This window comes from Cavenderia fasciculata, assembly GCF_000203815.1.
Source record: "Cavenderia fasciculata unplaced genomic scaffold Scf_Dfasci-G-b-205a01.r1-3, whole genome shotgun sequence".
Taxonomy (NCBI): domain Eukaryota; phylum Evosea; class Eumycetozoa; order Acytosteliales; family Cavenderiaceae; genus Cavenderia; species Cavenderia fasciculata.
Genome location: NW_004457737.1, coordinates 2,168,148 through 2,183,889, shown reverse-complemented (window position 1 = coordinate 2,183,889; position 15,742 = coordinate 2,168,148). Strand labels below are relative to the sequence as shown.

General features: G+C 34.0%; 7 protein-coding genes across 7 annotated transcripts; 4 read left to right on the top strand and 3 right to left on the bottom strand.

Annotated features, from left to right (window-relative positions):
- Positions 1-41: 41 nt before the first annotated feature.
- On the top strand, positions 42-6,912 carry DFA_03560 (uncharacterized protein; the record flags this gene model as incomplete). The annotated part of the gene is made up of 12 exons (XM_004363105.1): positions 42-85; positions 730-764; positions 1,670-3,393; positions 3,580-3,689; positions 3,737-3,777; positions 4,254-4,275; positions 4,352-4,374; positions 4,473-4,781; positions 5,700-5,928; positions 6,079-6,171; positions 6,232-6,658; positions 6,859-6,912. 12 exons carry the CDS (start codon positions 42-44, stop codon positions 6,910-6,912), a joined length of 3,111 nt encoding a protein of 1,036 aa, XP_004363162.1.
- An 84-nt stretch (positions 6,913-6,996) lies between these two features.
- DFA_03559 (E set domain-containing protein) lies at positions 6,997-8,919 on the bottom strand (the record flags this gene model as incomplete). Its single annotated transcript, XM_004363104.1, has 3 exons — positions 6,997-7,943; positions 8,024-8,413; positions 8,496-8,919. The coding sequence occupies 3 exons, from the start codon at positions 8,917-8,919 to the stop codon at positions 6,997-6,999; spliced, it is 1,761 nt and encodes a 586-aa protein (XP_004363161.1).
- Positions 8,920-9,258: 339 nt separating this feature from the next.
- Positions 9,259-9,620, top strand: DFA_03558 (uncharacterized protein; the record flags this gene model as incomplete). Its single annotated transcript, XM_004363103.1, has 2 exons — positions 9,259-9,341; positions 9,425-9,620. 2 exons carry the CDS (start codon positions 9,259-9,261, stop codon positions 9,618-9,620), a joined length of 279 nt encoding a protein of 92 aa, XP_004363160.1.
- A 132-nt stretch (positions 9,621-9,752) lies between these two features.
- On the bottom strand, positions 9,753-10,520 carry DFA_03557 (uncharacterized protein; the record flags this gene model as incomplete). Its single annotated transcript, XM_004363102.1, has 1 exon — positions 9,753-10,520. One exon carries the CDS (start codon positions 10,518-10,520, stop codon positions 9,753-9,755), a length of 768 nt encoding a protein of 255 aa, XP_004363159.1.
- Positions 10,521-11,171: 651 nt separating this feature from the next.
- rlp24 (ribosomal protein L24-like protein) lies at positions 11,172-11,847 on the top strand (the record flags this gene model as incomplete). Its single annotated transcript, XM_004363101.1, has 2 exons — positions 11,172-11,366; positions 11,506-11,847. The coding sequence occupies 2 exons, from the start codon at positions 11,172-11,174 to the stop codon at positions 11,845-11,847; spliced, it is 537 nt and encodes a 178-aa protein (XP_004363158.1).
- Positions 11,848-12,159: 312 nt separating this feature from the next.
- pdi2 (protein disulfide isomerase) lies at positions 12,160-14,095 on the bottom strand (the record flags this gene model as incomplete). The annotated part of the gene is made up of 3 exons (XM_004363100.1): positions 12,160-13,300; positions 13,379-13,790; positions 14,092-14,095. The coding sequence occupies 3 exons, from the start codon at positions 14,093-14,095 to the stop codon at positions 12,160-12,162; spliced, it is 1,557 nt and encodes a 518-aa protein (XP_004363157.1).
- Positions 14,096-14,316: 221 nt separating this feature from the next.
- On the top strand, positions 14,317-15,366 carry DFA_03554 (uncharacterized protein; the record flags this gene model as incomplete). The annotated part of the gene is made up of 3 exons (XM_004363099.1): positions 14,317-14,719; positions 14,806-14,938; positions 15,021-15,366. The coding sequence occupies 3 exons, from the start codon at positions 14,317-14,319 to the stop codon at positions 15,364-15,366; spliced, it is 882 nt and encodes a 293-aa protein (XP_004363156.1).
- Positions 15,367-15,742: the final 376 nt, after the last annotated feature.

The following is a 15,742-nucleotide window of genomic DNA, read 5'->3' as shown; positions in this document are numbered from 1 at the left end:
CAATATCACCAAAACTACCCCTTCCGTTGGTAACCGCGACAATGGCACTTAGCCCCTGCATGTTGACCGCTGTCTCAATGATCTGGTTCATTTTGGGGACATCTTGAGTTGCATCACCGATGATGATATCGTCACACGGGTTGCAAGAAAAGGTAGGCGTGTCGATAAACTGGTAGGTGATACCATCCTTGGTGTATTGGTAGTTGTCTTGAGTGTTGGTGGGCTGATCATCTTTTGCCACCATCGATATCTTTAAATTAAAAGGGAACGATCCATTGAAAAAGTAATTTGAAAGTGAATTAAAAAAGGTTGGTTTGCCTGTTGTAATGTATATATATAAAAAAAGTAAATGAAGAAAATAGAAAAGAAAAGAAATCAATCATGAAAGAGAATATCATATTTAAATAGATAGAAACCCCCCACACATGATGACAATGATGATGTTAACATATAGATGTTTAAATTATAGAGTATTGTTTGTTTACAAATACTAACCCAACCCCACTTCACCGAAAACCAAGATTTTCTTAGTTGTTGTTCCTGGTGCCATTTGTTATTATTCTTATTCTTATATTTGTTTGTTATGTTTATATGATGATATAACTAATGACTATGAGAGTTGTGTTTTATACAAAATAAAGAATGATCGTCTCTCAAGAACCAAAGGATCTCTGGAGGTTCAGGGTTGAGAATAAAAAAAAATAAAAAACAATTTAATTTAGATACTAGTCCAGCGATATTTTATTCAACTTTCCCTGGCAATGGTTTTTAATCTTAATTATCTTTGATTTAACTTTATTAAAAGAAATTAAATCTTTATCTTTCAAAAACTATGATCATTGTATTAATTAATTTCACCAACTCACATTCCTCACAATCAGGAAGACCTAGGTTCAGTGACTAGTAGAGCTAGAGAACTACTATAACACTCAAACTATATAGTTTTAATAAATCTATGATCAATATCATAAATATTTGATTATAAATCTAGTTCATTCTTTTCGATTTATTTTCAATCGATTGGTTGTAATATACTTAAAATAACCTCCCACTCTTCTCTCCTCTCTCTACTATATTACTCTCTTCAGAGATAATACAACACTAACCTGGTATGTCTATGAATCATTCATTATTATCAGGTCGAACCTTATATAAGTACTTTGCTTCGGTTCACCTATAGAATAGTATTACTTTCTTTTAAACTAACTTTTTTCTTTCTTTAGTACTGTAAATATTTGATAAGAGGTTGAGTTATAGTGTTCCACTATGCCTGACTTGACATCATCTTCCATGAATACCACCGATTACTAGACCATTATGAAACGACTCGACTCTGATGGAGCACATCGAACGTTCCATGAGAGAAAGTCAAGATTCCATTTTTTGCTTGATATTTTTTCCGACCATCTACCTCTAGAGAAAGATATTTCATTCCTAAAAATCAAACCATCAGTCTCGTCTGCAGATGAAAACGAGTAATATAAATACACCAACAATAACGACAAATCATGTAAACAAAATATTACGCATTCTCTTTTCTTATCTAATCAATATAAAATAAGATAAAGATACACACACATTCACACACATACACACATATAAATATTTTTAATATACATAAAAATGAAAATAATATCATCAATAATAATATTATTATTAACAATAATAGTACTAGTAAATGGACAACAAGCATATAAAACTATTCAATTCAATATAGCAACTGATTGTTCATCATCGGCTGGATGTGATTTTAACGATGGTTCCAACTGGATTGGCGGTGTCTCTCCAAACAATGGTGATTACATTTATATTGCATCAATCAATTTTACAAATGCTCGTCCATCTACACCAAAACAAACCATCTATTCATACAAGTCACTTACACTTGCTGCCATCTCTATTGTTGGTAGTGAATCTGTCCAAGTTGAATTTAACACCTTCTCTGGATGTGATGTTGCCGGAGAAGCCTATCTTGGAAAATCTGCCACTTGGAACGTCGTTGGAAGCTCAGATATCGGTGCTGCTGCCGTTCTCCTAGACGACGAATCCTCTCTCCTTCTCCAAGGTGACTGTAATTTCTTTGCCAACTCTGCCTTTTTCGGTTCTGGTTCCGTCTATAGACAAGAATCGTATGGTAGTTTTGAAACCCAAACCGGTCCATCCATCTTTAGCGGTTCACTTTTCATTCAAAACCAAACCACTGTCTACCTCTACGGTCAAAACACCATCGGCGGTAGCTTTTTCATTGATGGTGATACCACACTCGACAGCGCACTCATCACCACCCAAGCCTACTTTGAAGATCTCCAAGTCAACGTTGCTGTTGTCGTTGCTGCCTATTCCGCTCTCTTTGTCACATTTGATTTCCAAGCTCCCAACGTCACCATTTTCACCCAAGGTCAAATCTCTGTCAACCCACACCTTTTGAGCACTCCAGACGGCTCCCCCATCATTGTCTCGGTCGGCTCGCTCACCGCCCAAGAATACACTTACGCCTGGTTTGGTACTGCCGACACTATTACACTTGGTCAAGTCAACAGCAGCGGTACTGTCGAATTCAGCGGTGCCTCTACCATCCAATTCACCGGTGAACCATCTTGGATCCAAATCTTCAACGTCGACACTGTCAACAACGCCGACGGCTCCATCCTCAACCTCAACTTGAACAACACCAACATTGCCTATATCCTCGCCTACACATCCTCCTCTGCCAACACCTATGTCAAGTTCAACTACCAAGGTTCCAACCAATTGGGTTCCATCGTCAGCTCGCCACTCTACAACACTCTTATCTCGGTCCTCCCAAATGCCACTCTCGATCTCACCGACTCGATCATTGAATCTGATGAAAACTCATACTTTGCCGTCGAAAAGAACGCACTCCTCTTGATTGACAATAGTACCATCAACACCCCATCCATCCTCGCCGACACCAATGCCACCGTTCAAGTTTTCGACTCTACTTTGATTACCTCCATTGGTATCAGCTATGGCAGTTCATTGCTCTTGCAAGACACTAACATCAACTATGATGTCAACGCCACTTTATCCTCATCTGTCAACGCTACCGGCACCGTCGTCATTGGTGGTCACTTGTATCTTGAAAACGACTGCAACCTCAATGTCTTGATCCAAGATCTATCTTCTCAACCAAGTGCCCCAGTCCAAGTTCAAGGTGGTGCTTACTTTTCAGAAACCTCTCAACTTGTTGTCACCTTTGCCAATGCAAAACGTGATTTGAAGCTCAACCAATACTACAACATCCTCAGCAGTAATGAACCAATCAGCATGCCAACTTGCATTCTTACCAATCCATTATCCAATCCAAAGTACAGACCTCAATTTGCTATCAACGTCTCTTCAAGTGGTGTCTCTACCCTTTCTTTAATTATTGTTTATTAAAAATTAAAAATAAAACTAAAATTTTACCTATCTATAATAATAATATATTTAAAATATAAATATTATTACTCTTTAATTATTAAAAATTCAAGTGTGAGTTATTCAATAAATATATATCCTCAGATGATGAAGGTATTTATTCATCATTCTCTCTTTATATGATAACATATTTGAAAGAAATTTTGTTTAAAAACAACTGTACTAAGTTTGGATTTAAATAGTTTAAATCAAAATAATGGAGTTATTGATTTAGGAAACCTTGAAAAATCTCAAATCAAAACATACCTGTACGCAAGAGGAGAAAACGAGAGCAAGATTGCAATAAATTGTTTAGAAATGACATTGATGGTAAAGCACTTGTAGAACTTACTGAAGGTGATTTTAAAGGAATGATCATAAGTTTAATTGATTGATTTTGAAATTATCACTATGCTTGCATACTGATATCGTTTAGATTTAAAACTTTCAATTGGTTTGAGAAAAACACTTAATCGTTTCCCCTCAAGAAACCTTCCCAATCATGTACGAATTAATTGTTGAAGCAAAGTCTTCAACTACAGTTGGTGCCAAGCCCACCAAACCTTTATTTCATCCATATCTTCCAGATGTTCAAATAATACTATCCAAACCACGTATTCAACCAATTATTGCACAGTTGGATCACCAAGTCAAATAGTATACTCAATTGTAAGTAAAAATGATTTATTTTAATATTTTTATTTATTTACAACAACTTTTAGTATTCCTCCAAAATCCAAAGGATATTCTAGTGATGTCCCAATTTTTACATCTTCAGTGATAAAATACCTTGCAAGGTTCAAGATTGATGAACTTTAACTTTTCACTTAAAGATTTACCAATGTCTGATTCAAAGTATGTTTTTTTTCAAATTGAAATAGATAAATTTGTATTTAAATACTAATTACAAGGATTATTATTTTCTTTTAAGGGTAAAAGGTTCATTGATAGGTGGTGGAACAAGAGATGAAATCAAACTAGACACTACATCTGATCAAATCAAAAATGTGATTACTCTGTCGTGTTACTTCCATCGAAAATTTCTCTACAAGAAACCAACCAACATGGAACACTATCTCATTCAGCAGCGATATTAAAACCACCTCCAGTGACAAACCTTGAGGAATCTCTAAAAGTAGATGCCTCATCTCTACAAGTGTCTGGACAGTCAACAACCTATAATGTAAATCTTACTGGATCGGTTGTAGTTGTTCTTTCAGATGTTTCTGGCTCCATGGCTCTCGAAGGCCAAATGGAAAGATTAAAAAAGAGTCTATTCCAAATTCTAGAGACCTATAAAACCAATCACATATCATTGGCAAGTTGGGAAACAGAAACATTGGTGTCTTGTTGGCAAAAATGTAAATTCTTCTAAAGATACTCTCAGGTAGGCTAAAAACTGGGTAGGGTCTGATATGGGGCAAGCAATTGAGCAAGATAATTTCAAATATCCCCAATATCGAAGAGACTATTTCTCAGGGGGATGGAGATTTTACTCCATTCGATGATATTAAATGGAGCCAATTTAGATCCCAAAATTAAATTCTCTTTTGTGGCATTTGGAGGTAGTTCTGACTTTGATAAGATGCATCAAATGTCAATGATTGGAGGTGGTTCAATGAATAGTCAAATAAATATTTATTTTACTATTATTATTGAATCAATATTATTTATTCTAGAGAATCAATGATTCACAAATAAAACCCCGAATTGGTAAACTCCATCTACTGTTTTATCATATATATTTCAATACCCCAACCTCTCGATTATTCTCTTCTCTTCTTCCATTGTTGCGTAAAATTTTTTTTAATCATTATTGTACTCGGATCAAAATAAAAATTAGCCTCAAAAGATGTAAATCATTTTCTCTTTTCATTCATTTGTGCACAATGTTAACTTTAGAAATATTGTTTGATATTTACTATATCATATCAATAGCAATAGAAAAAATTTATAAACCATTAATTATATTTACAAACAGAGTTGATTGACAGTATCAAGTTGAAATCAATCAAAATAATGGAAGGAATTGATTTCTCGAGTCTATCTTTACAAGACAATGTTGCAATAGGTAGCCTTCAAACCTCTCAACTTAAATCATACCTATTGTCGAGGGGAGAAAACGAGAGCAAGATTGCAAATATATATTTGAAAATGATATTGATGGCAAAGCACTTGTAGAACTTACTGAAGATGATATTAAAGGTATGATGAAGTTTTATTGGTTGATATATCTCTAGATCGATATAGCTGACATAATAATAATATTAATCATTCAGATTTAAAACTTTCAATGGGCTTGAGAAAAACACTTAATCGTTTAATTGTTGAAGCAAAGTCTTCAACTACAGTTGGTGCCAAGCCTACCAAACCATTATTTCATCCATATCATCCAGATGTTCAAATAATACTATCCAAACCCGGTATTCAACCAATTATTGCCCAGTTGGACCATCAAGGTCAAATAGATTTGACTGATTTACCAGATGGAACCTATACCGCTCAATTGTAAGTAAAAATGATTTATTAATTATTTATTTTAATTAAATTAAACTTCGAAATAATTTTAACCACTTGAATATGACAACTTTAGTATTCTCCCAAGATCAAAAGGATATTCAAGAGATGTACCTATTTTTACAACATCAATGTTAAAAGATTGCAATACAATGAACCAGAATTCATCGACCTTGGTGCAAGATTGATGAACTTTAACTTTTCTCTAAAAGATTTACCAATGTCTGATTCAAAGTATGTTTTTTGCAATTGAATTGATTAATTTGTATTTAAATATTAATTTTATTCTCAAAGGGTAGAGGGTTCATTGATAGTTGATGGAACAAGAGATGAAATCAAACTAAACACTACATCTGATCAAAAGGGTGACTACTCTGTCGTATTACCTCCATCTAAAATTAATCTACAAGTAACCAACCAACATGGAACACTATCTCATTCAGCAGTGGTATTAAAACCACCTCCAGTGGCTACCCTAGAGGAATCTCTCAAAGTAGATCCCTCATCTCTACAATTGTCCGAACAGTCGACAACCTATAATGTAAAACTGACTGGATCGGTTGTAGTTGTACTTTCAGATGTTTCTGGCTCCATGGCTCTCGAAGGCCAAATGGGAAGATTAAAAAAGAGTCTATTCCAAATACTAGAGACTTATAAAACCAAAAACATATCATTGGCAAGTTGGGACACAGAAACCTATTGGTGTCTTAATGGTAAAAATGTAAATTCATCCGATGCTATGATCAATGAGGCTAAAAACTGGATTCAATTGCTCAAGCCTAGGGGTGAAAACAATATGATGCAAGCTATGGAACAAGCCATTTCAAAGATCCCCAATATCGAAGAGATTATTACTCAGTGCGATGGTGATGTTACCCCCTTCAAAGCTGCCAGGAGATACACGGATTGGATCGAATTTAGATCCAAGCATCCCAAAATCAAATTCTCTTTTGTGGCCATTGGAGAAGGGTCTGATTTTGATACGATGCATCGAATGGCAATGATTGGAGGGGGTTCAATGAATTATGCCAAATAAACGTTTATTTTACTATTATTATTTTAGAGAATCAATTCATTTTTATGAGTATGTAACAATTCATGAGGTGATTCACAAACCAGAACCCGAATTGGTAAACTCCATCTAAGTGTATCAACTGTTTGAATTGATGTATCATCTATAGATTTCAATGCACCAATCACTGGATTATTCTCTCCTCTATTGACTCTTGTACCATTGTTGTTGTGGTTGATATTTGTTGATGATGTTGTGGTAGTAGTGGTAGCAGGAGTACTACGAACACTACCACTACTACTAAGAGTTTCTTCATTAAAACTATCTGAACTAAGATTACTTTCACTATCACTTGGCACCTCTGCAATCACTCTATTTTTACTTGTATGTGGTGGTGTTGAAGATTGTGAAGTTGCCAATGCCGTTGTTGTTGTTGTTGTTGTTGTTGTAGTAGAATGTTGTTTGGCAATAATATCATCACTATAGGAATTTGCCTTGGATAGAGACCCACTTGTATCTAAAAATTGTTGACTACTTGCATTTCGAGGCAATAGTTTTGTTGGACTGGTTGGTTGAAATGTCGTCATTGAATTGGATCTAGTTAGTTGAGGTGGTGGTACTTGTAATTCCTTGAGTGGATTCTTAACTGGTGTAACAAATTCAAATCGTAGTATCCATCTAACTGCAACATGTTTGGTACTAAATTCTTGGGCTGCCTCTACGGGAATATGAAACATAAAATGAGTTTGTCTAATATTGGTAGTGTACTCGTGCAACTCTCCATACAATCTTCTATTTGGTTTGATTTTAGATTCTTGTTGGTACTTTGGTTCAATCGTCTCTTCACATTCTAATTTCACCAATATTTTGTAACAAGGTATGGTAGCAATCGAAAAATCAAATGCTCCACAAACTGTATCACCCAATTTAAATGCTGTCCTGCTAATTGAAAAGGTTACCAATTTTTCACTTCCTTTTGATATTATAATTGAAACTATTAGAAAATAAAAGAAAAGAAAAGTAAGTAAATATAATTATTTAATTAAATATTATTTGATTAATTGTTTAACCTACCTGGATTTGAACATTTGTTTAAAAGATCAATAACAGACTTCCTCGTATTATTTGAATCATATTGAGAGACGGTTTGAGGATAGGGGACTGGAAAGTATTGTGATTTTTTAAAGGGTGATACAGGCCATTTACTAATAATCTCGAGGCCCTTTGATGTTTCTTGAGGTGTTTCAGTCGATCCCTCTTCATAATCAAATTGATTGGTAATATTTGATTTAAACTTTAATTGTCTAAGTGATGAGGCAGGTGTCAATATTCGAATGGGGATGGTAAGTATCCTCGCTGGATGTGTAAACAATTGTGCAGCAATCGATAAGAAATAACTATATCTTATACTAGTTCCTTTAAATGAAGGTGGTAATGGTGATGGTAAAGTTACATAATAAATAACTAAAAATTAAGAAATAATAATCAAATTAGAATAAGTATATATATGAACCAATTTATGAAAGAATCTTTGAGTCTCACTTACAAGATTTTGTTTGACCTGAAGATAGATTTAAATCAGATGTTAAAATGGTAGTTGGTGAAGCAAATAGTGATCTACCATTATCACCAGTATCTGTAATATTTGGTAAAGATGTAGCAGATGATATTCCAATATGTGATGATGATGAAGATGAAGATGACCCCATCATACCACTACCACCACCAACAACGATACGTTTAGTAGCATTCTTTTTCTTTTGTTTAGGAGAGTTTAGTTTAAAGTACTTTGGTTCAACACTCATGTTGCCATAGATCTGTGCACTGATCCATGATATAGAGTGTTCTTTGCTTGTACCTTGAAGTTGTTGTTGCAGTTGTGATCTATTGCTAACATAAACTCTACAAAACAGTGTATCACCTGGGAAGAATACAGCTGACTCTAATACACATTCTATTACTATAGTCATCCTCTGCCTCCTCCTCTTCTTCTTACAATTACATGTATACTATACTTGATATCAAACTCAATAAATATAAATTAAATTCAAAAAAAAAAATGAGTCTGCTTTGGACAAAAATATGTTTTAAAACAAATACTCTTCATTCTTAAGAAAGATACAATTCTCGTTTTCTAGAGATTTAAAAGCAATATGAACTATTTATAACAATCGTCATCACCATCGTCATCATCATTTAGATATAAACCAACTCGTTGTAGTAACAATAATAATTATAATAATATCAATGTATTTGCACCACCAATATATATAACCTTTTAAAAGTAGTAAACAAGAGATAGAGAGAGAATGTCAAAACTGTTTAATAAAACAAAACTAGTACTAGAAAATAGAACACCTTTATCAAAGGATAAGAGTTTTAGGAATGAAAAGTAGGATTATCAATACAGCTTTTAAAAGAAGTATTATTATTTATTTGTATTGACGCTTTGTTTCCCTCTCCTTTTTAAAAAAGTTTTAATAAAACAACCATACCTGTAGATTTTATTGATCGATCTGGTAAATCAGAGAAACAAATCAAAAGAGAACAATATAAACTGTTAAAGAATAAGAAACCAAAATCAAAAATCACCTTTCAAGCCAAAGATAGAAATTATTATAATGATGACGATATTATAGCCAATGATATTAATATTAATAATGACAGTTAATAAGTAATAATAAAAGATGGTGTGTCACACAACAAGAGGTGTTTGTGTACATTTGTAATATTAATTAATTAAAACTAATGAAATTAAATTAATGGGCAAATATAAATATATTTATTTATTTATTATTAATTATTAATATATAGAGGAAGTAGTACAAAAAGTTTGCAATGGATTCTCAAATGAACATTTTTGTTCAAAAGAATCTTGTTGACAGGAAGCATTTGGAGAACATGTTTGGATGAATGGTCTGCCTTGATCGTCGCAATAGTAGGTGGTGGTTGTATCGGTGCCATAGTTGGGGAGGACAGTGCCGTTGGTGGCGTACCAATACGATGATACACTCGAGCATGCGTCGTACAGACTCAATTGAACGACAGAGTATTTGGGGATGGGTGGAGGAAAGGGTGCCCAAAATACTTGGTAGCTACTATCGGCATTGGAACTGTACTGACAGTTTCCGTAGGCATTGTAGGCTTGCCAGTAGACTGGTTCATAGGCACAGGCTATTTGTGAAGGTTGATGTGTCGAAATGTTGTATTGTGCACTACCAAACACCGGTACGATCGAGTATGACAATCCACTTGCATTGTATGAACATTCAAATGGCATCGATCCAAATCCAACTCCATTAATATCACCAGAACATGATTCTGTTTTATAAAATGGTGTAAAATGTACTAAATTATCCATTCCTCCAACTCTATAAGAAGAAGTATATTCATCATCATCCTTATTATTCTTATTATTTCTATTATTTATATTTATATTCTTGTTATTATTCTTGTTATTATTTTGATCATTATTGAAAGATGCTTGATCTTGCGATGAAACACCCTCGATGATTACGATGAAGACTGCGATGATGATTGATAATAGTAGAAATAGTATACTTCTATTCATGATTGATTTGATACATATATAAATAAGTTCTTTCTTGATTGTTTGTAAAATATTTTGTGTATTAATACAATATATGTATATATTATATGTCCTACAACTATATAAGTATAACTCCTATGAAATGAAATAATAATGGTGCAATGTACGCTTTTTTTTAAAACTTCTCACTTGTTCAAATTGACACTGAAAAAGATCATTCTTTTTCTATTTCCCAACTATCGGATAGATATTATCTAAAACACACACTCCGATACTTTATAATTGACGTCGATCCCTTACACTCTATAAAAAATATGTATCTTTAAAAAAAAAAAAGTGTACAACGATTTTTACAAATATCTCTTTTTTTTTTTGATTGGGCTCTTAAATATTACTATATTTTTTTTAAAAATATTATTTATTATCTCTCATCATATCATGTCCATCATAATTATGAAATAAATCACAAAAGTATAGATACTAATAGAGTGTTAATATATTAGCATTTGGAATAAAACGAGGAGTCTGTCGACAAAATAATAATTAATTGTTTTTTTTTGTTTGTCGTTTTTTTTTTTTTTTTTCAATCGCACAAAGACGACAAACATTTGAGTGAGTTATTATTATTATTTTAGTAATCGTATAGTAGGAATATAGAGAGAAAGAAGGAGAATGAGATTAGAGAAGTGTTATTTCTGTGGAGGTACAGTCTACCCAGGACATGGTATCATGTTTGTCAGAAACGATAGTAAAATATTTAGATTCTGTCGTTCCAAATGTCATACTCACTTTAAGATGAAGCATAACCCAAGAAAGACAAAGTGGACAAAGGCTTTCAGAAAGTTGGCTGGAAAGGAAATGACTGTTGTATGTATCACAAAGAAGAAGAATATATCTAAATAGATATCGATATAGATTATTTGTTTGCATGTTTGTTTGTATGTATACTTACATTTTTATTTCTCTCTCGGTCGGTTTTTTTTTGTTTCATTTACTTTTTTTGTAGGATAAGACATTTGATTTTGAAAAGAAACGTAATAGACCAGTTAAATATGATAGAGATTTGGTTAGTGCAACCATAAAGGTGATGAAGAGACTCGATGTTATTAGAGAACGTCGTAAACGTGCATTCTACAAGAACAGAATGCAAGGTGTTAGAGCAAGAGAAAAGATGATGCAACTCAAGGAAATCGATCAACACATTGATATCATTCGTGCTCCATCTGCCTTGTTAAAGATGAAGGCAAAGATTTTAGAAAACAAAAACAAGATTCAATCTATGGAAACTGAACTTGGTCCACTTAACCCAAAACCAATCAAAAAATCAAAGCCAACTGCATCTGAATAATCAATCAAACCCAAATAATAATAATAATAACGAAATATATAACAACCCATCCATCTAACTTTTTTTTTTTAATTTCCCCATCCCCCCAATCCAACCAAACAATCAATCTATACCCCCAATACCTTCCACTCTGACCTTTACTTTAAACCAAATATAAATGATAATTACAAGCGAAATTAATTAAAATAAATATTTAATTAATATGTATAATTTTTTTTCTTTTTCCAACAACCCATTAGTACTATAGTATTATCTACACTACTATCTTTGTATATTTTAAAATTATTAATTAATTGTTTTGTTATTTATTATTTAAAGTTCATCATGATGAGATGGTTTTGATTCAGCAGTTTCTTCAGTGGTAGTAGTTTTGACTGGTTCTTGTTCTTGAGTGGTTTCTTGGGTTTCAGCATGCTTTTCAACAGATGCATTGGAAGAGACAAAGTTGGAAAGAGAGTCAAAATCACGATGACCTTCAAAGGAGAGTGGGGTCTTGTCGTTGGCACGGAAGTAGAGGATGGTTGGGAAACCAGTGATACCCAATTCAGATGGGACATCGTTGGCGGTGGCATCAATCTTGGCAATGACGACAGACTTTGCGGTGGTGGCAAAGTGTTCACCGAGTTGCTTGTAGATTGGTTCGAGGTTCTTGCAGTGACCACACCATGGGGCATAAAACTCGACCAAGACATCCTTTGTAGTGTCGAGAACGATTTCATTGTAGGTCTTGGCAACGACAACCTTGACGGGTCCGTTGTTGTCTTCTGGGATTGGTTCACTCTTGACAAATGGTTCGAGCTTGTCGGCCAAAAACTCGCCGATAAACTTGTCAAATGTGTCGAGGTTGAACTCTTCGCTCTCAGACTTGAGGAACTTTTGTGCCTTGGCAGCAACTTCGATGGCAGCCGATGGGACAACATCACCACTCAAGCCCATGTACTTGGCTTGTTGTGGGTACTTGGAGTGATCGACCCAACAAAAGATAGCCTTTCCGAGGGCCTTTTTGGCGACGGGGGTGGCGGCGGCGAGGACAGCTTCCTTGGCGTCGGCGTCGGCTGGGTTGATAAAGAGGTAGACGAGTGGGAGACCGGCTCCGTCGTACTTTTTGTAGGTTTGACCGTTGATTTCACCGACCAATGGGAGGATAGAGTAACGGATAAACTTGACCAACTCTTCGACTTCAAAGTCGGCGTTGGCAAATTCGCTCTTGTCTTGATCCTTCTTAAAGACGACAACCGATGGTGACTTGCTGGCATACTTGCTGGCAAACTCCTTGTTGACGACCGAACCAAACTTGGCAAACTTCTTGAGCTTACCAACAATGGTCTTGAATTGGGCGTATCTATCGTCATGATCATTGTCAAAGAATCCAACAACTGAAACTGGGTTGGCTTCATTAAACTTGATTAATTCTTCTTCACTTGAAATGCTTGTAACTGGTGGTAATAATTCACTAAAATGAAACAAAAGGTTAAGTTAATAACTAATCTAATTGAATCTATCTCTTTTCTTTCTTTTCTTTTTCTCTTACGCCAAGACAGATTCTTCAATACCCTTGGCAGTTCTTTCACCTTCCCATGGTTCTGGAACACCATTGTTGTAGATGACGAGGGTTGGGTAATGCTTGACCTTGTTGAGTTGACAGAGGGTCTCTTCGACGGTACAGTCAACCTTGGCGAGAGCAATCTTTTCGTTGCTGGCCAACTTGTTGGATGCTTCGGCAAAGTGTGGCTTGAGGTTCTTGCAATGTCCACACCATGGGGCAAAGAACATGACGAGGGCGACGTCGTGTTCGGCAATGGTTTGAGCAAAGTTCTCTTCGTTGAGGTTCATGACATGTGACTTGACGTCGGTCTCTTCCTCTTCATCATCTGAATCGTGGTGATGGCTGTGTCCTGGGTGTGCATTGATTGCGGCCAAGAACAAACAAGCTGCTAATAATACTATTAATAATTTATTCATTTTTAGTTATACAGAAATATATAATATAATATATAACAACAAATGTCAAAGTAAGTTTAAATTACTAGTACAGAAGATCTTCCTCTTTTTGAAATAAAAAAAAAAACTTTAAAAAAACAACACCTCGACCAACCAAAAGTCAGATAGGTGACGAGGCTTCAAACTCCCACACGATTTCAAGCAAGTTGGTTTTGGGTTGCAAATTGGAAGTAGTTTGATTGACTATTGACTATTTTAATAAGTAGTATCTTATTTTTAACCTCCTCCTCATCATCCACATACTCATTCTATTTTCACACAAACATAGAGAGAGAGATATCTATAACATGATTTATATTCATAGTATTATTTATTACAATAATATAATACACACCCTGGGGAAAAACATCATATGAAGCGTGGACAAAAACTTTTACTTTATTTTAAATAGTTTGTTTGAGAAGTAGAATATATAGAGTTATATTATATAATTATATAACTGAGTATATAGTGTATATAGTTTGTAGAATGGGTAATAAACAAAGTACAAACAATCATCATAATCATAATCATAAACATGGTGAACAAGTTAAAGTAGTTGAACCACCAGCAGTTATAGTAACTACACCTCCTCCACCTCCTACAGTTATAGAAGAATCTAAAAAGATAGCAACATTAAATACAGAGTCATCAGTTTTGAATGAGGAGACAATCAAATTCCTATCAAAGAATATGCCAGGTGACGGTTATAGAAATCAATGGCACCTTTTATTCTCTTCAACTAAACATGGACATAGTTATAATAGGTTCTGTGATCATATCAATGATAAAGGATCTACCATTGTCATTGTAAAGGATGGTGGAGGTAATATATTTGGTGGGTTTGCTGATGAACCTTGGAAACCCAAGTATCCCAAGTTTTATGGAAATGGTGAATATCATATATGATTCAATCATTAATATAAATATATTAATTATTAATATTTATTATTATTATTATTATTATTATTATTGTAGCAAAGAATTTTGTATTTAAATTAAATCCAACTTTGGAAGTTTATAAAGCAACTGGAAAAGATAATAATTATCAATATTTAAATGAAGGTACTTCAACACTTTATAATGGTGTTGCTTTTGGTGGTGTACAATAGTATGTTTAGTAGTAAAATAATCATCAACAAACAAAAAAGACCTATATATATTTATATTTATATTTATTTGATTTATTTTAGTTTATATGGATGGTGTATAGATGATTCTTTTGATTATGGACATAGTAAAGGAACAGAAGATGGAAGTGGTAAAGAGTTTAGTTCAACCTATTTTAATCCACCATTGTCGTCGACAAGAGATTTTAAATGTGTATATGTAGAGGTTTGGATGGTAAAGGAACGTGTTTTAACAGAGGAAGAGCAATTGGAGCGTGATTATCAAGAAGCAAGGAAAAAGAAAAAGGTTACTGGCGGTGGATTACTAAGAGACGAGGACAATGCAGAAAAGGTCATCATGACTCTAATGGGTCATAACTTCTCAGAGTTTAATGAGGATTTATCAAAAGAAAAGTCTGGAAAAAAATAAATTACACAAATTATTTATTTACACTTAAACAAATAGCCCATCAATACAATGACATCAATCATAATGATTACCTTGTTTGTAGAAAAAAATAAAAACCAGTCAAAAAGGCATGGTATCCAACTATTAGTAGTTTAGTTTAAAGTTTGTTCCTAAGATTTTATGGAACTTTGGGGTATTAGATGGAGTCCTCTTCTTTAACAAATAGCGGCCAATGCCCATCAATCAATGACATCAATCATAATGATAACCGGTTTGATAGTATTGATATCATTTACTTATGGGTTGAAATTCAATATTCCAACAGATTTACCTACTTTTTTCTCAAAAAATAAATCAATACTACCATTGTTTTTTTTTTTTTCCATCAATCGTGATT